Raw genomic sequence first — 25,733 nt, 5'->3', positions numbered from 1 at the left:
CTTTTGCAATGGGAATCCTAATAAATACCAAAGCATATTTAGAACTTGTATTATTCAAAAACATTCAAAACCATCATACCGTCAATAATGTGAAAAATATTGTGATATGATATTTTGGCCATTACGCCCAGCCCTAGCAGCCATGTACAGCTCTCTTGCCAAATAAATAGGCCTATACAGGCCCGCTTCAAGCATGGAAAATCATGCCACTCGCTCATGAGTTCAGCAACACGTTGTGATATGGCACAATACACTTCTGTGAATCAAATTTGACCTACATAATCAATTAAGCAATGCCACCCTACCATAGAAACGTTTCCATTATATACAGTTCAATTTACAGAAACGGAAACCAATAGGCTATCAAGAAAACCATAATATCATCTGCAGTAACCAAGTGTTCCAGCCACACTCTTCCTATGAACCAGTTGCTATAAATGAACATTTTTGGATAGAACCTGCGGCTGGGGTAGGATTCTAAGCTAACCTGGGCCTTATTCACTTAGCCTACCACCGAGATGAGAGATAAGAAGCGATTTTTCATGATTTTTGTGGAAACCCAAAGGAGTCCTACCTAACCGCCCAGTGGCTTTCCGTAGCCCCCCTACACACACCACGGCACGTCCTGTCCATTGTGCTGACACAGCGCAGAGGAGATGCAGAATTTTTTTGCGCCAACCTGTCACTCATTTTAACTGTTTTGCTATTTTTATAAAGGGACATAAAACTAAACCGAGGAGGCTGTGCCCCCTTTAGCACCCTCGTGGAACTGGGCCCAATGGTCATACGATTAACAAACTATCTGTTGATAAGCAATTGCTTGTTATGGTTATGGCTAGGGTTAGAATAAGGGTAAAAGTTAAGTTTAGGGGTAGGATAAGGGTTAGGGCTACGGTTAGTTAGTTAGTTAGTTAGTTAGTTCATTGAAATGTTACTGATAGTCTTTAGACTGCCTACAGATGGACAATCCAAATAAAGTGTTATCGTGTGTTCCTCCAGATTTGAGCGGCTGGAGGTCCTAGCTGTGTTTTCCTCCACGGTGCTGGTGCAGCTGGGAGCTCTGTTCATCCTGAAGGAGAGGTGGGTGGAACCAGGGTTTACCCCTGTTTGTGACAGGGGATGGAGTGGGGTGGGGGACTGGGGCTTCTGAATATTTCAGAGCTGTGGGAATGTCTCCTCCTGCCTGTGCCCACACCTAGGCCCAAGCGCCCAGAATCAGGGTTTATCCAGCGGTCACGGCTCAGGCAGGGAAGGGGTGAGGAGGGGAGTGAGTGCTGCCAACTAGTACATCAACCATGTGTGTGTGGCCCTTAATTCCAATAGCATAGAGAGTAAGAGCGAGCGAGAAAGAAACAGACTGAGTGGGGTTGTATGAGGAGAAGATGTATGTTTGTGTTGATGTGTGTAGGACATATTTCAGAGCTGTGGTCATGTTTGCTCCTGCATATGTCCACACCTTAGCCTGAAGCACACATTATAGAAGACATGGTTTATCTAAAGGTCACGTTTCTGGAAGGGGAGGGGAAGGATGATGATGTTACACCGTCACACAAGCATGTGTGTAACAAGGCTTCCAGTATTCAGAGAGAAACGGAGGGGGAGGGGAGGGCAATATGAGAGAATACATACTGTGTATTTGTGGTAAATGTATGGTAAATATAGACTGGCTGCATGCCTTCTTCCCTCCATGCCACCATGAATACTGGACACAGGTTTTGATCGTCCACCTTAAAAGCGTGAAGTTGATGTTGTCATGTTTACATGTCGGAATTTATCCTGTTGAAATATGCAAAAACACTTCTGTATAGCCTTGAGGGGTGTTTCTGATGGCTGTTGTCACGGTGAGTGGTACTAGTGTCACTATCAGACTTAATCAGCCATTTAGCTCCCAGCGTGTCCTGGCCGTCTATTATATCACTCTGCTTTAACATCTCAGCACAGGCAACAGTTTTTCCCGGTCAGGTCACGTGGTACTTTAAAAAAATATATATTGTTTTGTTTATTTACTTGTCCCATATTGCCCCATGTTTCTGTGTGACAGTTTTTCTTCCCTTCTGTTATTTTGCCAGTCTGGAGAGATTTGTGGAGCAGCCGGAGGTGCACACGTAAGTAGGCCCCGGTCCAAACACGCACGCCCACGCACCCCTGTTCCACACACACACTCCAGGGAGAACATCAGCCCAAACAAACATCACAGCTGGGTCTGGGTCCAGATAGAATTAGCCTACCGTTCCTCTCATCCCTCTAAACTGAACGCAATGGGATTCTCAACTAATCAGTTTGCCGTCCCTCGCTGCAGCTGCACCATCCTGGGTCGCCATTATGAAACAAAGATTAGTAGTTTGATGAAAACATGACCGACTTAAACCCGTCTTCGTTGACGAGATTACCTTTCAAAGCAGTGGAACATTGGAGATGTGATGTTGAGTGTAATGCAGGGCAATATCACTAAAACAACAGATTATTATCAGTGCTGGGCAGCAGGTGCCAGCCAGGCAAGTTCTAGGTACCAGAACACTTCATCTAGTGGAGAACATCCATTTACACTGCAGCACCAACTGAATTCCTCCAGCATTAAAATCTGCCTCTATTTGGATGTTTATGTGGATGTTTGTGTTTTGGAAACGTTTACACGTATTTGTTTTCCATTATGATTCACTTATTTCACTTCATTGGGAAAGTGTCATGTATTCCAAATAAATGTTAGCAATAATATTGAAGTCAACGGAGACTACTGTACAAGCCATGGAGAGTATGTGCTGTGTTTGACATGTTACAAGTAAGTATACATCTATGTTGTACTGATAATGGTCCTCTGTGTGTGTAGGGGTCGTCTGTTGGTGGGGACCTTTGTAGCGCTGTTCTTCAACCTGTTAACTCTGCTCTCTGTGAAGAACAAGCCATTTGTCTATGTCTCAGAAGGTAGGTCAACTCTGACTCTCCTCACCTCTCACTGCCTAGTATGCCTGAGGTTATAATAAACTGCTATACTAACTTACTGTGTGTAAAAAGAGGTTGACAATATTAGTGTCAATAATAATATATAATAATATATGCCAATTATAATGCATCATTATTGTGGTTCATTCTGGGATACTGTCAGGTTTTCAGCTGTTTTTGTTAGTAATGGATTCCACGCGGTCATTGATAATCAATTATAGCTGTAGTACATGCCAGTCCTAGTACCATGGTGCCTCTCACTGTCCCTGGTCCTGCTGTATGTGGCTCTGTCTGCTGCAGTCTGGCTGTAATTCCCTGAGCTGCCAGCAGGGGGCCTGGCGCTACACGATGCCTGTGGCTGCAGTGCTCCATTAAGCAGGGCCCAAGCTGTCATGGCTCACTGTTTGTTTGTAAATCCTCATTGACACAGTTATGGACTCTAGGACAATCCAGACCCCAGACTAGTTGACCCTCTAAATCTGTCTGCCTGAAATCCAATGAGACTTTTAATGTTATACACCGTGAACACACAGCCCTGGGCACATCATTTGCACTGTCTCTACTCTTGCCCAAGATTGAACCAAGTATTCAGAGAAAAAGTTTGCTAGGGGGGATGCGGTAAGGCGAGAGAAAGAGATGAGAATGGCCATAGAAGAGAGCCAGAATGAATGAATGGAGGGAGACGGGAGGAAAACACAATATCTGGAGATCACACAGTCAGCACTTGACCTAGTAGAGGCCAGCATAGAAAGCTGTCCTTCCTGTCTTTGTTTGTTTGTTTTGAGCCCAATGTTTACGACACAAGCAAAATGTTGTCTGTGTCCCCTTCGCCTATGGTTTGTGCTGTATTAGTGTCAGCTCCGATTTGCCCAATGTTTTTGATTGGTCCAGATGTGGTCCATTTGGTCCATGGCCTCTTAGAGACTGTATAGCTTTGCTCTTATGTAATTAAGGGCTTTAATTGAGCAGTATGCTCGATTAGGAGCACTACGACTGTCTTGCCTTACTCCTTTGCCTTTCATTGGAATGACCTAATCTGCTCGAGAAACATTATTAGGACTCGAGACAAGACTCAGATCATGGACGACTTGTCTTCTCTGTCAGCCTGTCTGTCACCCAGTCACATGCCACAGAGAAGAGCTCTGAATGGCTCTGGTTGTACCTCTCTCCACCAGTCCTCTCCTTGGTTTGGAAGGATTTCTTCCTGTGTTTTGTAGTGCACCGTGACTGATGGTTTTCATGTTAGTATGCACATTTAGATTGTGCTGTTTGTGATTGATTAGTTGTGGTGAAGCTGTACATTGGGTAAATTTTGTCTGGGTCATTCACTTTACCCCACACTCAAATAAACAAGGCTAAATTAACAGGCTAACTTCATTTAACATCTCATTGCCAGGAGTGCATTAGTCAGGCTAAAGGCACACACACACACACACACACACACACACACACACACACACACAGTGAGTGCAAAATTGTATTATATAAGCATGTTCCAGACGGCAGAGCCCTGAGGCAGCCAGACAGGCTGCCATATCATAAATAAGTCACTCTGCTAAAATGGTTCATTCATGGAGTAGGCCCAGCAAAATTACCCTTCCTGTGGCTTTACTCAACACCGTCCCCAGAATGGGGGGTGGGTTTCATGTGTTACTCTGACTGTTTTTGTACACTAAGATGGTTTGCATTATGATTATGAATCATTGTTTTTATTCATAATGATTAGTCATTTATTATTCAAATGAATGTTTATAGACATAAACACCTTTATAATGCTGTAACGGAAATGGGGCTATGGACAGTAAACTTGAGAGGATTGCTTATCTGTTGGTTAGCGAGCAGACTTTCTAGGACTATTCCTGTCTCCATCACAAGCACCTCAGACTCATATCCTTAAGAAGCGGTACATGATACTAGGGTTGGGGTATTTTACGATTGGATCGTCTATAGAACTTTTCAACTGTCACATCTATAACACGTTCTACGCTACATAACCAAAAGTATGTGGACACCTGCTCATCAAACATCTCATTCCAAAATCATGGACATTAATATGGAGTTGGTCCCCCCTTTGCTGCTATAACAGCCTCCACTCTTCTGGGAAGTCTTTCCACTAGATGTTGGAACACTAGATGCTGTGGGGACTTGCTTCCAATCAGCCACAAGAACATTAGTGAGGTCGGGCACTGATGTTGGGCAATTAGTGTTCCAATTCATCCCAAAGGTGTTCGATGGGGTTGAGGTTAGGGCTCTTTGCAGGCCAGTCAAGTTCTCCCACACTGATTTTGACAAACCATTTCTGTATGGACCTCGCTTTGTGCATGGTGGCATTGTCCTGCTGAAACAGCAAAGGGCCTTCCCCAAATTGTTGCCTCAAAGTTAGAAGCACAGAATGGTCTAGAATGTCATTGTATGCTGTAGCGTTAAGATTTCCCTTCACTGGAACTAAGGGGCCTGAACCATGAAAAACAGCCCAAGACCATTATTCTTCCTCCACCAAACTTTACAGTTGGCACTATGCATTGGTGCAGGTAGTGTTCTCCTGGCATCCGCCAACCCAGATTTGTCCATCGGATTGCCAAATGGTGAATTGTGATTCATCACTCCAGACTCTTGGCGCATGGGGATAGGCTTGTATGTGGCTGTTCGGCCATAGAAACCATTTCATGAAGCTCCTGACGAACAGTTCTTGTGCTGACGTTGCTTCAAGAGGCAGTTTGGAACTCGGTAGTGAGTGTTGCAACTGAGGACAGATTGTTACACTACCCGGAAAAAATCTGAATCCACTAATTTCAAGTGGTGTCCACATACTTTTGGGGGTCAATGGAGAATGTTTGTTTTCCCCAATTTGTGGCCATGGTCACGGGAAGTCCTTCTTATGATATGAAAAGCAACTCGGAGTATGAACAATGTTTGACAGCCATCACCAATGGTGACGACATTGTGATGTCACAAACAATGGTTTAGCATATTTGAATTTGACTGCAACTCCTGATGAAACTGAGTATTTTTGTCTGTAATAAAGCACTTTTGTGGGGGAAAAACTCATTCTGATTGGCCTATGCCCTCCTAGGCCCGCCCATGGCTGCGCACCTGCCCAGTCATGTGAAATCCATGGATTAGGGCCAAATTAATTTATTTCAGTTGACTGATTTCCTTATGTGAACTGTAACTCAGTAAAATTGTTGCATTTCTATTTTTGTTCAGTAGAGGGTAGAAAGAGCAGAGAGCACCAAAGCAGAGCAAAACGTCAGATAGGGTCTAACATGTTTTATTCCATCCTCTCCAATGTCGAATTATCATGGGCCTTTTGCAGCAGCTTATTGTTTTAAAATCTTAATTTCCCTTTATCTCCCCAATCTCCAGTCGATTTTAATGTGACTTGTTGGCCTAGGCATACCCTACTCTTTCATGATCAACCATCTCAGAAAGTTGTTTAGTAATAATGAGAGAGATAACAAACAATTTCAAGATAGACTTAACAAACCTGGTACGTTTCTGCTTTAGTTGAAGTGTAGGCAAATAAATTGTGCCCTTGGAAAATCCCTCCTTGCAAACCAAACAGCCAGTAATATAGGCCTACGTATAGGCTACTGTCAATAAAAGTTGCAGTAAATGTTTATTTCACAAATTAAACAATATAAACTCATTTTTCTAATATTGTCGAAGTGTTTATTAATGTCCTTGAATTGCTCAATGGACAATCGGCATAAGCTCCCATAACGCTTTTAAATAGAATTTTCAATAGCTTACACATTTTGCATTTACAGTGCATTCAGAAAGTATTCAGACCCCTTGACTTCATCCACATTTGTTACGTTACAGCCTTATTCTAAAATGGATTTAAAAAAATGTTCCTCATCAATCTACACACAATACTCTATAATGACAAAGCTAAAACAGGTTTTTGGATTTTTTTGTTGCATATTTATTAAAAATAATAAACAAATACCTTATTTACATAAGTATTCAGACCCTTTGCTATGAGACTTGAAATTGAGCTCAGGTGCATCCTGTTTACATTGATCATCCTTGAGATGTTTCTATGACTTGGTGCAAGTCCACCTGTGGTAAATTCAATTGATTGGACATGATTTGGAAAGGCACACACCTGTCTATATAAGGTCCCACAGTTGACAGTGCATTTCAGAGCAAAAAACAAGCCTTGAGATCAAAGGAATTGTCTGTAGAGATCCGAGACAGGGTTGTGTCGAGGCACAGATCTGGGGATTGTCTGGAGCATTGAAGGTCACCAAGAATCAAATCAAATGTTATTTGTCAGGTGTAGACCTTACCGTGAAATGCTTACTTACAAGCCCTTAACCAACAATGCAGTTCAAGAAAGAGTTAAGAAAATATTTACAAAATAAACAAATGTAAAAAAAAATAAAAAATCTAATCAAATCAAAAAGTAACACAAGAAAATTCCATAACAATAATAAGGTTATATACATGGGGTACCGGTACCAAGTCAATGTGCGGGGGTACAGGTTAGTTGGAGGTAATTTGTAAAGTGACTGTGTGTAATGTGACTATCGGTGTAAAAACAGAGGATGGGGGGGGGGGTCCATGTCAATAGTGCGGGTGGCCATTTGATTAATTGTTCAGCAGTCTTATGGCTTGGGAATAGAAGTTGTTAAGGAGCCTTTTGGTCCTAGACTTGGCGCTCCGGTACCGCTTGCCGTGCGGTAGCAGAGAGAACAGTCTATGACTTCGGTGACTGGAGTCTTTGACAATTTTTTGGGGGCCTTCCTCTGACACCGCCTAGCTTGGCCCCAGTGATGTACTGGGCCGTGCACACTACCCTCTGTAGCGCCTTACGGTCAGATGCCGAGTAGTTTCCATACCAGGCGGTGATGCAACCGGTCAGGATGCTCTCGATGGTGCAGCTGTTGAACTTTTTGAGTATCCGGGGACCTATGACAAACCTTTTCAGTCTCCTGAGGGAGAAAAGGTGTTGCCGTGCCCTCTTCACAACTGTCTTGGTGTGTTTGGACCATGATAGTTTGTTGGTGATGTGGACACCAAGGAACTTGAAACTCTCGACCCGCTCCACTTCGATGTCAATGGGGGCCTGTTTGGCCCTCTCTTTCCTGTAGTCCACGATCAGCTCCTTTGTCTTGCTCACATTGAGGGAGAGATTGTTGTCCTGGCTCCACACTGCCAGGTCTCTGACCTCCTCCCTATAGGCTGTCTCATCGTTGTAGGTGATCAGGCCTACCACTGTTGTCATCAGCAAACTTAATGATGGTGTTGGAGTCGTGTTTGGCCACGCAATCGTGGGTGAACAGGGAGTACAGGAGGGGCCCAAGTGTTGAGCATCAGCTTGGCAGATGTGTTGTTGTCTACCCTTACCACCTGGGGTCGGCCCATCAGGAAGTCCAGGATCCAGTTGCAGAGGGGAGTGTTTACTCCCAGGGTCCTTAGCTTAGTGATGAGCTTTGTGGGCACTATGTTGTTGAATGCTGAGATGTAGTCAGTGAACGCAGTGACCTCCATCATTCTTAAATGGATGAAGTTTGGAACCGCCAAGACCTTTCCTAGAGCTGGCCGCCCGGCTAAACTGAGCAATCGGGGGAGAAGGGCCTTGGTCAGGAAGGTGACAAAGAACCCAATGGTCACTGACAGAGCTCCAGAATTCCTCTGTGGAGATGGGAGAACCTTCCAGAAGGACAACCATCTCTGCAACACTCCACCAATCAGGCCTTTATGGTAGAGTGGCAGACAGAAGCCACTCAGTAAAAGGCACATGACAGCCCTCTTGCAGTTTGCCAAAAGGCTCCTAAAGGACTCTCAGACCATGAGAAAAAATATTCTCTGGTCTGATGTAACCAAGCGTCACGTCTGGAGGAAACCTGCCACCATCCCTACGGTGAAGCATGGTGGTGGAAGCATCATGCTGTGGGGATGCTTTTCAGCGGCAGTGACTGGGAGACTAGTCAGGATCGAGGGAAAGAGGTACGGAGCAAAGTACAGAGAGATACTTGATGAAAACCTACTTCAGAGTGCTCAGGACCTCAGACTGGGGCAAAGGTTCATCTTCCAACAGGACAATGACCCTAAGCAGACAGCCAAGACACCGCAGGAGTGGCTTTGGGACAAGTCTCTGAATGTCCTTGAGTGACCCAGCCAGAGCCCGGACTTGAACCCGATCGAACATCTCTGGAGAGACCTGAAAATAGCTGTGCAGCGATGCTCCCCATCCAACCTGACAGAGCTTGAGAGGATCTGCAGTGAAGAATGGGGGAAACTCCCCAAATACAGGTGTGCCAAGCTTGTACGGTAGTGTCATACCCAAGAAGACTCTAGGCTGTAATCGCTGCCAAAGGTCCTTCAACAAAGTACTGAGTAAGGGTCTGAATACTTATGTAAATGTGATATTTCAGTAAAAGAAATAAAACCTGTTTTTGCTTTGTCATTATGGGGTATTGTGTATAGATTAATGGGATGGGGGGACACACAATTTAATCAGTTTTAGAATAAGGCTGTGACGTAATAAAATGTGGAAAAAGTCAAGGGGTCAACAACAATCAGATAAAAATGTATTATTTCGCCTAGAACATACTTTATGATACTTTATTAACTAATAGGCCCATTATCCTTAAGCTATATGCCTTTTGCCTATCGAACTGTAAAAATCCTAAATATATAAACCGATAAAGCAAATTAGTATTTATAACATTCTTTATAGCCTAACACATGAAAACAAATGAACATTCGCTTATGCATTCGCTTAAAACTAACAGGCCTATTTGGGTATGCCTTTTTCCTATCGAACTGTACAAATTTTAAATACAGGCCTGCAAGTTATAAAATACATTAATTAAGTTGTGTAAACAAAATACGAAACAACCTAAATTAGTTTAAAAAATATATTTTTAAGCTTTGATGGAACATTTTTGCCTTGTCTTTCGAATAAGATGCATGCATCTGGATTTGAATATAGGCTACATTTTAAAATTAAATCATAAAGTGCAACAAGGAACCATTAGGTCTAGTTGTTTTTTACCATGTCTTAGGCCTTCCGAATATCATAGCCACAAGAACTAAGGGTGCTGATGATGTTGCAATTGGGAAAAAATATAATTTAAAAAAAATGACTTGGTGTACTAGGCCTTTTATTACTCCTGTAGGAGCGGAGAAAAATACTCCTCAGCAGAGTGGAGAAAAATACTCCTCAGCAGAGTGGAGAAAAATACTCCTCAGCAGAGTGGAGAAAAATACTCAGCAGAGTGGAGAAAAATACTCAGCAGAGTGGAGAAAAATACTCAGCAGAGTGGAGAAAAATACTCAGCAGAGTGGAGAAAAATACTCCTCAGCAGAGTGGAGAAAAATACTCCTCAGCAGAGTGGAGAAAAATACTCCTCAGCAGAGTGGAGAAAAATACTCAGCAGAGCGGAGAAAAAAAGCAATAGCTTTGGATTGCACATTTGCAACTGTTTGTTATCAATTTATTAACGTTTTGTGTTTTTGCGCATGTACATGATTTATCAGTACAAATTAATTAGAGCATAAGACTATAAGACTATGTCCTGTCCCTTTTGCCACACCAGAGTCCCTTTCAGAGAATATTGTCGTACAAAATCTGGACCAAACATTTAGCTTTGCTTTGCAAATTTGGATGTTCTGTGTCCTGTCATCTCAGAGTCAGGGAGAGACATGTTCAAGGAGAGCAAACACGCATACACAAACACCCCAAAACTCCTGGTGTGGTCAGGCTTATGTGGGGGAGTGAAAATTGGATTTGGGGAAGGTTTTTTTGTAGTCTCTCAATGCCTCTCTCACTTATCTGCCTAAACCACAGTAAACTAGCCAATATGGGCTGAGAGGTTTGCTCTGTAACCATTTGTGTTTAAACATCACAGATGGCGGTGGGATACTCTAAAATCATATATGTGCCCTCCCCTGGTCAGTCGTCTGTGATTGTAACCCATCCTGCGGGATGGACAGCTGAGGACACACTCTGCTTGCTGATCAAATGGCACTCGGCTCCTGTTACCGCCACAACAATGGCCGCTGTGGAGGAAGATATATGGGAACAGACTGCAGATAAGGGCTGCTAGAGTGATGCTCTTTCACTGTGTTGATGTGTGTAATTCTGACCCCTGTCTTCTGTCTTCTCTCTTTTTTTCCTCCATCCCTCATTCTCTCCCCCCCGCACCATCCTCCCAACAGCTGCCAGCACCAGTTGGCTCCAGGAGCATGTCGCAGACCTGAGTCGAAGGTAAGATCCTCTTTCAATGAGTCATCCTGCTGTATTGATCCTCCTTGTTTTCCCCCTGTAGTCCAGAAGTGGACAGTTTCCCTCCCAAGCATCCCTCAGGAAATGTATGCACCACAGTGTATGTGTGTAATGTGATTAGCAGTCTGTCCCAATCAAACTGAGGCTAAAGGGTAAATAGACACACAGAACTACCCTACGCCTTGACCCTTTTTCTCTCCAGATGAAATCCTGCGACTAGTGAGGTCCGGTCACCCGACAACCTGTCCGCTCAACCCCATCCCCTCCTCCCTTCTCCATACCATCTCTGGAGACCTTCTCACTTCCCTCATCAACTCATCCCTGACCACTGACTGCGTCCCCTCTGACTACAAAATGGCCCGAATCACTCCCCTCCTAAACTAACACTTGACTCCTGACGTCAAAAACTACAGACCTTCTTTATTTTCTTTCCAAAACACTTGAGCGTACTGTCTCTGACCAACTCTCTTGCTATCTTTCTCAGAATGATCTTCTTGACCCTAACCAGTCAGACTTCAAGACGGGTCCCTCAACCGAGACTGCTCTTCTCTGTGTTACGGAGGCTCTCCGCACTGCCAAAGCTGACTCTCTCTTCTCTGTTCTCATCCTCCTAGATCTATCCGCTGCCTTCGACACCGTAAACCGTCAGATCCTCCTCTTCACTCTCTCAGGGCTGGGCATCTCAGGCTCTGCACACTCTTGGATTGCATCGTACCTGGCAGGCCAATCCTACCAGGTGACGTGGAGACGATCTATGTCTGCACCACGTACTCTCACTACTGGTGTCCCCCAAGGCTCAGTTCTAGGCCCTCTCTATACACCAAGTCACTCGGCTCTGTCATCCTCACATGGTCTCTGCTATCATTGCTATTTGGATGACACTCAACTACTTTTCTCCTTCACCCTTCTGACACCCAGGTGGCGACACGCATCTCTGCGTGCCTGGCATATATCTCCGCTTGGATGTCGGCCCACCACCTCAAGCACAACAACACGGAGCTACACTTCCTCCCGTAGAATGCCTGCCCGCTTCAAGACCTCTCCATCACGGTTGACAACTCCATGGTGTCCCCCTCCCAGAGTACAAAGAACCTTGGACAACACTGTTGTTCTCTGAAAACATCAAAGCAGTGACTCCTGCAGGTTCATGCTCTACAACATCCGTAGATTATGATCCTACCTCACACAGTAAGCGGTGCAGGTCCGAATCCAGGCACTTGTCATCTCCTGTCTGGACTACTGCATCTCGCTGTTGGCTGGGCTCTCCGCTTGTGCTCTCCGCTTTGTCTTGCTCACATTGAGGGAGAGATTGTTGTCCTGGCTCCACACTGCCAGGTCTCTGACCTCCTCCCTATAGGCTGTCTCATCGTTGTAGGTGATCAGGCCTACCACTGTTGTCGTCAGCAAACTTAATGATGGTGTTGGAGTCGTGTTTGGCCACGCAATCGTGGGTGAACAGGGAGTACAGGAAGGGCCCAAGTGTTGAGGATCAGCTTGGCAGATGTGTTGTTGTCTACCCTTACCACCTGGGGTCAGTCCTCCTGTCTGGACTACTGCATCTCGCTGTTGGCTGGGCTCTCCGCTTGTGCCATCTGCAACTTATCCAGAACGCTGCAGCCCGCCTGGTGTTTAAGCTCTCTCATGTCACCCCGCTCCTCCACACACTCCACTGGCTTCCAGTCGAAGCTCGCATCCACTACAAGACCATGGAACTTTCCTACGGAGCAGCAAGAGGGACTACCCCTTCCTACCTTCAGGCTATACTCAAACCCTACACCCCAACCCAAGCACTCCATTCTGCCACCTCTGGTCTCTTGGCCCTCCCACCCCTACGGGAGGGCAGCTCCCACAGCCCAGTCCAAGCTCTTCTCTGTCCTGGCATCCCAATGGTGGGACCAGCTTCCCCCTGAAGCCAGGACAACAGAGTCCCCGCCTATCTTCCAAAAACATCTGAAACCCTACCTCTTCAAATAGTATTTTAAATAATCCCTCAGCATCCCCCTTGCACCCACTTTCGTGAACTAACACTCGCACTTGTCTCCCCCCCTTTACTAGCGCTGACTTTGCTGATAGCTACTTTATTGAGGAAAAATGTGCTTACTATGAATGTGATATGTGGGTGTCCGTCCCACTTAGCTGTCTTAAGATGAATGCACTCTGTAAGTCGCTCTGGATAAGAGCGTCTGCTAAATGACTAAAACATTTCAAAATGTATGTAAAACATGACATGGGGTGTAGTAGTATATTTTTTTCAGCAAGATGTTAGGGAGTGGCTTTTTCAGGGAAACATATTGGCTTAATCGATTGAGCTTCTTGGAATTATTGTAAGGTATCTGGACAGCAAGGGCCGGTCTCATGTCTTTTCCAATGGATTACAATGACCCCCTCTGGCGAAAACTGCCTGTAGAGGTCAGATGTGAAAATCTTATCTTTCCTTTCACCTCCTCCATATTGTGCTGTGTGCCCTTGCCCTGGGGTTAAGACCTGATGGATACTCTCAGGTCAGCCACTTCCTGGCCCTCACCCCTGGAGACCCTGTGCAGGGCTGGGGAGAGGCTTGACAGTGAAACTCCACCCCCTACACCTTTCCGCCCTCATATACTAGCTTCCAGGATGATGAATCGCCTCACTTGTTTTGTCTGAATAATGGATGTTGGTGGGTTTTGTTTCAGTCCAGAGTGTTGAGATCATTTTGCACCTCTACTTTCTCTGCTGGTGCCCCGGTCTGGATTATGCCACTCAGGAAGTGGAAAATGACAAAAGGCTGAGTCATGTTTGGAGTTGGCGGACTCATTGAAAAATAACCCTCCCTTACCTCCTAATGGGTTAGGTGAATGAGCAGCGGAGGGTCATGTGAAACAAGCCTCTAACTCATTGCAGGTCTAGATATATTTTGCTTTCCATTATGCAGGTGTTCCCTCATAGCTATAACACCCTGATCTCCAATAATATACCAGTAGCACTCTATGAAACAAAACTAGGCCTAAATAAGATAGATTATGAGAATCAATCTAAAACCCCAAATATTATTGAAGTGGCTTTCTGTCGCATTCTATCCTGAATAGTAAAAGGCACATACAATCCCACCCACTCTCCAGGTTACTTAGGGCAAAAGCACCTAATATACATTTTAACAAATTTATTGAGAATTCATTACAGAAATATATAATTTACATAACTATCCACACCCCTGAATCAATACATGTTAGAATCACCTTTGGCAGCCATTACAGCTGTGAGTCTTTCTGGGTAAGTCTGGAAGAGCTTTGCACACCTGTATTGTACATTATTTGCACATTCTTTTTAAAATTCTTAAAGCTCTGTCAAGGTGGTTGTTGTTAGTTGCTAGACAGCCATTTTCAGGTCTTGCCATAGATTTCTCAAGCCGATTTGAAGTCAAAACTGTAATTAGGCCACTTATGAACATTCAATGTCGTCTTGGTAAGCAACTCCAGTGTATATTTGGCCTTGTGTTTTAGGTTATTGTCCTGCTGAAAGGTGAATTTGTCTCCCACTGTCTGTTGGAAAGCAGACTGAACCAGGTTTTCCTCTAGGATTTTGCCTGTGCTTGGCTCTATTCCGTTTCTTTTTATCCCCCAAAAAACTCCCTAGTTCTTGCTGATGACCTGTATACCCAAAACATGATGCAGCCACCACCAAGCTTTAAAATATGAAGAGTGGTACTCAGTGATATGTTGTGTTCGATTTTCCCTAAACATAACGCTTTTTATTCAGGACATGAAAGTTAATTTATTTGCCAAGTGTTTTGCAGCTTTACTTTAGTGTACTATTGCAAACAGGATGCATTGAATATTTTTATTCTGTACAGGCTTCTTTCTGTGCACACTGTAATTTAGGTTAGTATTGTGGAGTAACTACAATGTTGTTGATCCATCCTCAGTTTTCTCCTCTCACAGCCATTGAACTCTGTAACTGTTTTAAAGTCACCATTGGCTTCTGAAATCTCTGAGCGGTTTTCCTTCCTCTCCAACAACTGAGTTAGGAAAGATTTGAGGAGTTTCTCCCATTCTTCTCTGCAGAACCTCTCAAGCTCTGTCAGGTTGGATCGGGAGTGTTGCTGCACAGTTATTTTCATGTCTCTCCAGAGATGTTCGATCAGGTTCAAGTCAAGGCTCTGGCCAAGCCACTCAAGGACATTCCGAGACTTGTCCCGAAGCCACTCCTACGTTGTCTTGGCTGTGTGCTTAGGGTCGTTGTACTGTTGGATGGTGAACCTTCGCCCCAGTCTGAGGTCCTGAGTGCTCTGGAGCAGGTTTTCATCAAGGATCTCTGTACTTTGCTCCGTTCATCTTTCCCTCAATCCTGACTAGTCTCCCAGTCCCTGCCGCTGAAAAACATGCCACACCATAATACTCTCTCCACCATGCTTCACCGTAGGGATGATGCCAGGTGTCTTCCAGATGTGACTCTTGGCATTCAGACTAAAGAGTTTAATCTTAGTTTCATCAGACCAGAGAATCATATTTCTCATGGTCTGAGAGTCCTGTAGGTGCCTTTTGGCAAACTCCAAGAGGGCTGTCATGTGCCTTTTACTGAGTAGTGTTTTTTGTCTGGTCACTCTACTATAAAGGCCTGATTGGTGGAGTGCTGCAGAGATGGTTGTCCTTCTGGAAGATTCTCCCATCTCCACAGAGGAACTCTGGAGCTCTGTCAGAGTGACCACTGGGTTCTTTGTCACCTCCCTGATCAAGGCCCTTCTCCCCCGATTGCTCAGTTTGGCCGGGTGGCCAGATCTAGGGAGAGTCTTGGTCCCGTGTGGCTCAGTTGGTAGTGCATGGTGTTTGCAACGCCAGGGTTGTGGGTTCGATTCCCACGGGGGACCAGTACGCGGGAAAAAAATTATGAAATATATGTATTCTACTGTAAGTCGCTCTGGATAAGAGCGTCTGCTAAATTACTAAAATGTAAAAATGTAATGTAAATGTTGGTTGTTCCAAATGTCTTCCATTTAAGAATGATGGTCACTGTGTTCTTGGGCATCTTCAATGCTGCACAAATATTTTGGTACCTTTCCCCAGATCTTTGCCAAAATCCTGTCTCGGAGCTCTACGGACAATTATTTCACCTCATGGCTTGTTTTTTTTTTCTCTAATATGCACTGCCAACTGTGCGACCTTTATATAGACAGGTGTGTGCCTTTCCAAATCATGTCCAATCAATTCAGTTTACCACAGGTAGAATCCAATCAAGTTGTAGAAACATCTCAAGGATGATCAATGGAAACAGGATGCACCTGAGCTCAATTTTGAGTCTCATAGCAAAGGGTCTGAATACTTATGTAAATAAACTATTTCTGTTTTTTGTTTTTATAAATTTGCAAACATTTCTAAAAACATGTTTTCGCTTTTGTCATTATGGGGTATTGTGTGTAGATTGATGAGGGAAAGGAATATTTTAATACATTTTAAAGGTAAGGCTGTAATGTAACAAAATGTGGAAAAGTCAAGGGGTCTGAATACTTTCCGAATGCACTGTACACCATCCCAAAGTGTAATTAACTTCACCATTCTCAAAGGGATATTCAATGTCTGCTTTTTTATTTTTACCCGTCTACCAATAGGTGCCCTTCTTTGCGAGGCATTGGAAAATGTCTCTGTTCTTTGTTCTTGAATCCGTTTTTGAAGTTCACTGCTTGACTGAGGGACCTTAAAGATAATTGAACGGAGATGAAGTAGTCATTAAAAAATCCTGTTAAACACTTATTGCACACAGTGAGTCCATGAAACTTATGTGATTTAAAGCACATTTTTACTCCTGAACTTATTTAGGTTTGACATAACAAAGGAATTGAATACGTATTGATACTATTATTAATAAAATATTTTTTTTATTCATTTGTAAAAATGTATAAAAACAATTCCACTTTGACATTATGGGGTACGTTGTGTATGCCAGTGACACAAAATCTAAATTTAATCACTTTTAAATTCAGGCTGTGTTACACAACAAAATGTGGGAAAAATCAAGGGATGTGGATACTTTCTGAAGGCGCTGTATAACAGAGTAAAGTTATGATTGTTCTGAATAGAAAGCACAGTGGACAGGATGTCCCGGACTGATTTGAGTCATTGTTTCATTATCTGCTGTAATCTTGTCATCCGTGTCTCTGGGCCTCACCACCCTCCCTGGTGTTTGGTGGGTAGACATTATATAACCCTCAGAGCTAGTCCACTGTGTACTATTATTTGGGCAACAGCGTTTAGCCTGTATTTATAGCCGACCGACATCATATCAAGTGTTTGTTTGTCTCACCGTAATCCCACAATTTCTGTCTCCAGTGGGTGGGATTATACAAACTGTCACTCTGGAACAAAGCTCCCTCTATCCACACAGTGTTCTCTCTCTCTCTCTCTCTCTCGCTCTCGCTCTCGCTCTGCAGTGCCGGACGCACAGACTGTGCAGACAGACGGCCGTGGAATCACACGACCCTGTCCCTAGTACTCAATTATATCAATGCAGCAGGGAGATTTAGGAGATTATTGGGATTGTAAATCCTGCTTCGCACTCACCCCCCCCCAAATGTTGGCTTCAAATTAAGTGACCGGAGGTCGAGCTTCTTTAGGTTAATGGGTTTTCTTTTCTTTTTTAAAGATAATGCCTAGTTTTTTTTTATTGTGTCCATGTTGGACACCAGTGGACTAGTATCCATGCATGTTTAATAAGAGGTTGACACTGGACAGGGATGCAGTTTAAAAACACTATATAGAATTCATCTTCTCAGTATTTATCTAATCATGACCTATTTCAAATAATATTATGCTAAGATCTGAATACATCACTGCAAATAAAAAAAATAAAAAAACGGGCTAAATGTCAGTGCATGATTTCACACTGGCTAAATGTGAGTGAACTCATTGCCCTCTACTCCCCCTACTGATGCTGATGAGTATGATGTGTGGTCTCAGAGACTGCGATCCCCAGTGTTGGCAGCACTCATCTGTCTGAGGAGGACATCACTTCATATCATATCATCACGCCTACTCTGATGGTTACACCTCCTAATGCACTGCATTAACATCTCTGATTAAACACAAATAACTGATCTGTAAAGCATGCACATTGCCTCATCACCACACAACTGTAAGATCTGAGGTGGTTCCACTCACTATAGGGATCTCGTTTTTCTTTTTGTGGAATGAGAGCAATGCTGAAAAGCGACACACATGAATGCTTAATTGTACATGAATTGTATCACAACGGCATAATGAACGGCTAGCCATTTGAATTAGATCAGACATTGGTCATTTATGAACAGGACGAAGCACATCCCAAAAAGAAAATATAATCTGATCCAAAAACACACCACATAGAGAGAACACAGGATGAATGCATCCATCCATCTGTCTGTAAAATAATACATTGAAGAGTTGGGTCCCAAGAATATACACTACATGGTCAAAGTATGTGGACACCTGCTCAACAAACATCTCATTCTAAAATCATGGCCATTAATATGGAGTTGGTCCCCCCTTTGCTGCTATAACAGCCTCAACTCTTCAGGGAAGGCTTTCCACTAGATGTTGGGGACTTGCTTCCATTTAGCCACGAGCATTAGTGAGGTCGGGCACTGATGTTGGGCGATTACGCCAGTCGGCGTTTCAATTCATCCCAAAGGTGTTTGATGGGGTTCAGGTCAGGGCTCTGTGCAGGCCAGTCAAGTTATTCCACACCGATCTCAACAAACCATTTCTGTATGGACCTCGCTTTGTCCACAGGGGCATTGTCTTGCTGAAACAAAGATTTCCCTTAACTGGAACTAAGGGGCCTAGCCCGAACCATGAAAAACAGCCCCAGACCATTATTCCTCGTCCACCAAACTTTACAGTTGGCACTATGCATTGGGGCAGGTAGCGTTCTCCTGGCATCCGCCAACCCAGATTTGTCCATTGGATTGCCAGATGGTGAAGCGTGATTCATCACTCCAGAGAACTCCTTTCCACTGCTCCAGAGTCCAATGGCGGCGAGCTTTACACCACACCAGCCGACGCTTGGCATTGTGCATGGTGATCTTAGGCTTGTGTGCGGCTGCTCGGCCATGGAAACCCATTTCATGAAGCTCCCGGCGAACAGTTATTTTGCTGATGTTGTTTTCAGAGGTAGTTTGGAACTCGGTAGTGAGTGTTGCAACCGAGGACAGAAGTTTACGCACTCGGCAGTCCCGTTCTGTGAGCTTGTGTGGCTTACCACTTCACAGCTGATCCGCGGCAGCTCTTGCAGGGCAGAAATTTGCCGAACTGACTTGTTGTAAAGTTGGCATCCTATGACGGTGCCACGTTGAAAGTCACTGAGCTCTTCAGTAAGGCCATTCTACTGTCAATGTTTGTCTATGGAGATCGCATGGCTGTGTGCACGATTTTATACACCTGTGAGAAACGGGTGTGGTTGAAATAACCGAATCCACTAATTTGACGGCGTGTCCACATACTTTTGTGTATGTATATTGTATATTACTGTTTCATATTTCATAAATTCTAACATCAGTAAAAAAAAATGTTTCTTCCACTTTTACATTAGAGTATTTTGTGTAGATTGTTGACGAAAAATGGCAATCATTTTAATCCCACTTTGTAACACAACAAAATGTGGAAAAAGTCAAGAGGTGTGAATACTTTCTGAACACACATTGAACAACACAGCAGCTTTTCAGCATGTTTTGTTATTTCCTTATAACCAGAAGTCGATGAAGAACGTTTGTTTTCCAAAATTTGTGGTCGAGGGGAATTCTTTCGTATGACATGAATTCCCGACTCGGAGTATCAACAATGTTTGACAGCCATCGTCGATGGTGACAGCATCGTAATGTTACAAATAATGGTTTAGCAATGGTTTAGTACAAGCATTTCGCTACACTCGCAATAACATCTGCTGACCATGTGTATGTGACCAATAACATTTGATTTGTTTTGAGCATATTTCAATTTGACTGCACCTCTGGAGTCTGGCACTGCAGTGAGCACACCAGCCACCTGGACATCTGATGAAACTGAGGAGTATTTCTGGCTGTAAAAGCCTTTTGTGGGGAAAAACTCATTCTGATTGGCTGTGCCTGGCTCCCCAGTGGGTGGCTCCCCAAGTGGGGCTATGCCCTCCTAGGCCCACCCATGGCTGCGCCCCTGCCCGGTCATGTGAAATCCATAGATTAGGGCCTAATGAATTTGTTTCAATTGACTGATTTCCTTATATGAACTGTAACTCAGTAAAATAGTTGAAATGTCTTGCATTTTGCATTTATATTTGTGTCTAGTAGATTGTAGAAGAATATTAATCACTTAGTCTCAGCATTATTAATATTTTAACTTTTAAGAAGATGTGTATATTACAGGTGCTTTCTGTGAGTCCCTGTCTTGGATTGTTTGTGTGATTTCTTTGGTTGCCCTTTGGTAATGTGTGTTGTCACTTTGGTAATGTGTGTTGTCACAGTAACTCTAACAAGTTTAGACACGTTTGGAGCATCACCGCAGGGTTGAATGGCTCAGTATAGTAATTTTATTTTTGTGTTTGTATGTTTTCAGCCTGTGTGGGATTATCCCTGGTCTCAGCAGTGTCCTTCTGCCTCGTATGAATCCCTTTGTCTTAATCAACGTGGCCGGAGCGCTCTCACTCTGCATCACCTACATGCTCATTGAGATCAAGTAAGTCCTCCCCTCCGACATGGTGTAATGGAATTAGTTAGTGGATTCGGGGAAGTTATAAATCAGTATTGTTGAGGATTCTGGGAAGTTATAAATCAGTATTGTTGAGGATTCGGGGAAGTTATAAATCAGTATTGTTGAGGAATAATGTGTACTCTGAATTGTGTTTCCACAAAGCCCTCATTATCGACACCGACCACTTATCGTGGGCATTTGCTGATATCACTCATAATGATAAGTTGCCTATACTAGAGAAATGTAAAGTTTTGAAATGAAGTAAGTCTGCTTGTATGTAAATAGCCTTGCACGAGCCGCTCATAGGGCAGGACCCTGAGGCAGCTTAATGTACATGTACACACCCTGGATAGAAAGCTAGTCTATCGCACGGCCTTACCCTCAATCTATCTCCTTAATGCTGCAGGTATTAAGGACTGTGGGCTGCAGGGGCTCAGGGGCGGCAGGTAGCTTAGTGGTTAGAGCGTTGGGCCAGTAACCGAAAGGTTGCTGGATCGAATCCTGAGCTGACAAGGTAAAAATCTGTCGTTGTGCCCCTGAACATGCAGTTAACCCACTGTTCCCTGGTAGGCCGTCATTGTTAATAAGAATTTGTTCTTAAAACCTCTCTAGGCTAGGTGGGACGGTAGCGTCCCACCTGACCAACATCCAGTGGAAATGCAGGGCGCCAAATTCAAACTACAGAATTGTAAATATTTAACATTCTTGAAAATACACATGCAATGTGTCAAAATAAAGCTTAACTTCTTGTTAATCCAGCCGCGGTGTCAGATTTCAAAAAGTCTTTATGGCGAAAGCAAACCATGCGATTATCTGAGGACGGCGCCCCATCATACAAATGCACAATCATTTTCAACCAGGCAGGTGGCGACACAGAAGTCAGAAATAACGATATAATTCATGCCTTACCTTTGAAGATCTTCTTCTGTTGGCACTCCAATATGCCCCAGAAACATCACAAATGGTCCTTTTGTTCGATAAATTCCTTGTTTATATCCCCAAAATGTCAATTTCTTTTGCCGCGTTTGATTCAGAAAAACACCGGTTCCAACTCGCACAACATGACTACAAGTTATCTGTAAACTTGGTCCAAACATTTCAAACAACTTTCCTAATCCAACCTTAGGTATGCTAAAACGTAAATAATCGATAACATTTAAGACGGAATATACTGTGTTCAATAGCGGATAAAATCAATGTGGAGCGAGCTACAGGTCGCGCGCCGCAAACACGAGTCCACTTGGCTTTACACTCATTCTGAATCGCCGTACTTCTTCATTTCTCAAAGGAAAAACATCAACCAATTTCTAAAGACTGTTGACATCTAGTGGAAGCCATAGGAACTGCAACCAGGTGCCTCATAAATCTAGTTTCCCATAGAAAACCAATTGAAAACACTGAACTCAACAAAAAAGAATCCTGGATGGTTTGTCCTCGGGGTTTCGCCTGCCAAATAAGTTCTGTTATACTCACAGACGTAATTTTAACAGTTTTAGAAACTTTGGAGTGTTTTCTATCCAATTATATGCATATCCTAGCTTCTGGGCTTGAGTAGCAGGCAGTTTACTTTGGGCACGCTTTTCATCCGGACGTCAAAATACCGCCCCCTATCCCAAAGAGCTTAACTGACTTGCCTAGTTAAATAAAGGTTAAATAAAAATAAATTTAAAAAATGCTGAGTGCTAAGCAGAGACTCATCAGGTTTTTACAGTCTTTAGTATGACTCGGCCGGGGATCGAACTCACAGCCTTCCAATCTCAAGGTGGACACTAACCACAAGACTACAGTACTGAGTTATATGGATGATTGTGAGTAATGGTGGTATACATGAATGTTATAAACGTATCGTTATCATGATAATTCAGTCAGTTTATCGTGATATGGATTTTTGTCCATGTCACCCAGCTCTATCCTGACAGCTATATGCTCCTAACTTAATAACGTACTAATATTATCTATTATGAAGTACCTGATGATTTTCTCTCTCTCTCTCTCTAGTAATTACAATGCTGTGGACACAGTTTCGGCGGTGGCCATCGGCCTCATGATCTTTGGCACCATGTATCCTATGAGTGTGTACAGCGGGAAGGTGCTCCTTCAGGTAGGCTATTCAAACATGTCCACAGTCTAAATTGAACTGGATCATTGATTCTGTGTAGGATGTGATGTGGATCGCACAACTTTACTGTAACTCAACACAGTAAACTCTTGGAATGATTGAGTTATGTTCTGTCCGGATTATGTTTGGCTTACAGTGGTTCTTCCTTTAAAAGTTGCAGCACGTCATTTAAGTGTCAGCCATTGTTGCTATAATGACGCAATTTACCACAATCTGCCACCATCTACCACAAACGGTTGTGGCATAAGCTCAAAACTTTTAAAGGAAGAAGCACTGTACACTGTTGGGGCGGCAGGTAGCCTAGTGGTTAGAGAGTTGGGCCAGTAACCGAAAGGTTGCTGGATCAAATCCCCGAGCTGACAAGGTAAACAGCTGTCGTTCTGCTGCTGAACAAGGCAGTTCACTGTTCCCCGGTAGGCCGTTATTGTACATAAGAATTTGTTCTTAACTGACTTGCCTAGTGGTTAAAGGTTAAATAAATAAATTAAAGAGAGCATGTTCTTTGATGGACCTTAGCTCATTACTCATTAAAGGGAAAATCCACTCAAAATTATATTTTGAGATGTTTTTTCTCATTAGTCAGTCCATTGTTGATACAGTCCCAAAATATTTTGCATGTCAGCAGTCAAGTTTTCAAGATATTGGACTTTTAAGAAGCAAAGGCCACATCATCATGATGATGCAGAATGCAGGAGACATTTTGGGACTGCATCAACAGTGGACTAATGAAATAAATACTAAAAGAGTTTTTCTCTGGATTTTCTGGAGCGCTGTGTTTTGAACAGAGACACTCTGGTGACTCACACCCGGCTGTGTTCTGCTCTGTCCTCTTTAGACCACTCCCTCCCATGTCATCGGACAGCTTGACAAACTGCTCAGAGAGGTAAGAACACTCAAGTGGGGGTGATGTTTTTGTTGTTTAATTAACTATTGAAATCGGATGGGATGTCAATTAAGGACGGTTTTAACTAGGTGGTATACAGCTACGGAAGTTACTTTTTTGTAGCTGGTTAGGAGAACTTAGGCAGCGGGTTTGAAGAATTAACGTAGCAGGTTAGGTGAATTAGGAAAAGGGTTAGCTAAAATGCTCTCCTAACCTGCTACAAAAAGTAACTTCTGGTCATAGTTGTACACCATCTAGACAAAAGCAATGAGGATAACTCTAGTGAATTGTGGAGAGGAGATAATCCTAACAATAAAGGGAAAGAGGAATACCTAGTCAGTTGTACAACTGAATGCGTTCAACTGAAAGGTGTCTTCCGCTTTTAACCCAACCCCTCTGAATCAGAGAGGTGCTGGGGGCTGCCATAATCGACATCCACGTCATCAGCACAACAAAGCGTAATGTCATGTCCAAATGGAGCTAAAGTTAGACATGAAATACAATGTTAATAACGAGGCATATGAGGTGGAATACATGTAAATTATTTACATAATACAGGATATTTACACAGTGATCAAACCGTTTACAGAAAACATTTAAAAAATGTTTTTTTTCCCCCACCATTTTTGATGGTCCAACAACTCTTGAGTTGTTTAGCGCCATGGTTGTGGAGGGCAAAGTGCTGAAAGCGAATGGGAACATCTCATCTTTGCTCCTAATGGCAATCAGTGATGTGTTTGCTGAGGGTTGTCCTCTTTTGACCTCTTTCCTATTTTTCAAGCCTGTTGCACTTGCTAAATAAGGCAGTTGAAATGTGTTGCGTGTACCATGTGTATTGAAGCCAATTTTTGTCTCTGCTTTGTATGTATTTATTATTGAAGTGTATTTCACGGTGTGCAACAACTTGCAATGATTCCCTACCATGTTTTAAAATATATTGTGCCCCTTGGGATCCTATTGTGCCACTCTATCAATATTATAACTAGAGCCAGTTATAGTTTTTTCAGACCATGCGAGTTGATTGGGACTGGTCATACGATCAGGTTAAACTGGTCCCCTCATGGCAGAGACTCTGTTAGACCCCTACAGAGATTGTGGCGCGGTCTGCATTTTCCTTGATGCGGTCAGATCCCGCAGATTATTTGGAAACAGACGTCTTTCTGCTTTATATGCCTTCCTATTGTATTAAAAGCACCTCTTTGTCGCGTTATTCACACACCCTCAGAATTTCACTGCTTCAAGTTCAGTAGCCTTCCTCTCCTAGTTGGGTGTGCGAGATCATGTGCGCCAGCCTTATGTGTGGTTTCAGTGAAGTAGAGTAGGTACTGATCACCCAATTGTCCCGCTCCTTAAAGGTAGGCTATAAAATGTAGCTCAAGAGAAAGTGCAAGTGTCCACTCTGCTCTCTTCAAACTACATCTAGCCTATTGGTTGATATAGCCCAGTAATACCTACCGATAGCCAAATATAATGGGCCATGTGACGTACGAATCTTAGGTATTTTTGCACATTTTGATACTGCCTATAGGGTGCAGAATGTCAGGGACCATGGCTGGAAAGTAAGCTGCGTCACATACGCCTAAAATAACATTGCGGGACTGCGGTTGGGTTCGGGACCAGTTATTGCGGGAGCGGGTGGGAGTCAGACAGAAAGCCAGTGGGAGCAGGCACGAGCAGACCTCTAGACTGTATGTACTGCTGTATGTGTGTAACACTGTACTTGTCTTCCATCAGGTCTCCACTCTGGATGGGGTCCTGGAGGTCCGTAATGAACACTTCTGGACGGTGGGCTTTGGCTCTCTGGTACGTCATCATTGTTCTGTCCCTGCTGTCTCCTCATTATACCCAGCAGACTCCCAGCGTAATGCGTCATGCTCTGTT

At 43.5% G+C, this 25,733-nt stretch overlaps 1 protein-coding gene across 3 annotated transcripts in view; it reads left to right on the top strand.

The window, feature by feature from the left end:
• The window catches only part of znt6 (Zinc transporter 6), a 77,473-nt gene that overhangs the window by 50,002 nt on the left and 1,738 nt on the right, over positions 1-25,733 (top strand). For all 3 annotated transcript variants that reach the window (NM_001139824.1, XM_045691225.1, XM_045690810.1), the window contains 8 exon segments: positions 1,000-1,080; positions 2,070-2,105; positions 2,828-2,922; positions 11,116-11,164; positions 20,716-20,835; positions 22,849-22,951; positions 23,805-23,852; positions 25,587-25,655. In NM_001139824.1, coding sequence (NP_001133296.1) covers positions 1,000-1,080; positions 2,070-2,105; positions 2,828-2,922; positions 11,116-11,164; positions 20,716-20,835; positions 22,849-22,951; positions 23,805-23,852; positions 25,587-25,655 — 601 coding nt within the window.

This window comes from Salmo salar, chromosome ssa01 (assembly GCF_905237065.1).
Source record: "Salmo salar chromosome ssa01, Ssal_v3.1, whole genome shotgun sequence".
Classification (NCBI taxonomy): domain Eukaryota; kingdom Metazoa; phylum Chordata; class Actinopteri; order Salmoniformes; family Salmonidae; genus Salmo; species Salmo salar.
The sequence above is the reverse complement of the archived record's forward strand: the minus strand, read 5'-3'. Positions and strand labels throughout refer to the sequence as shown.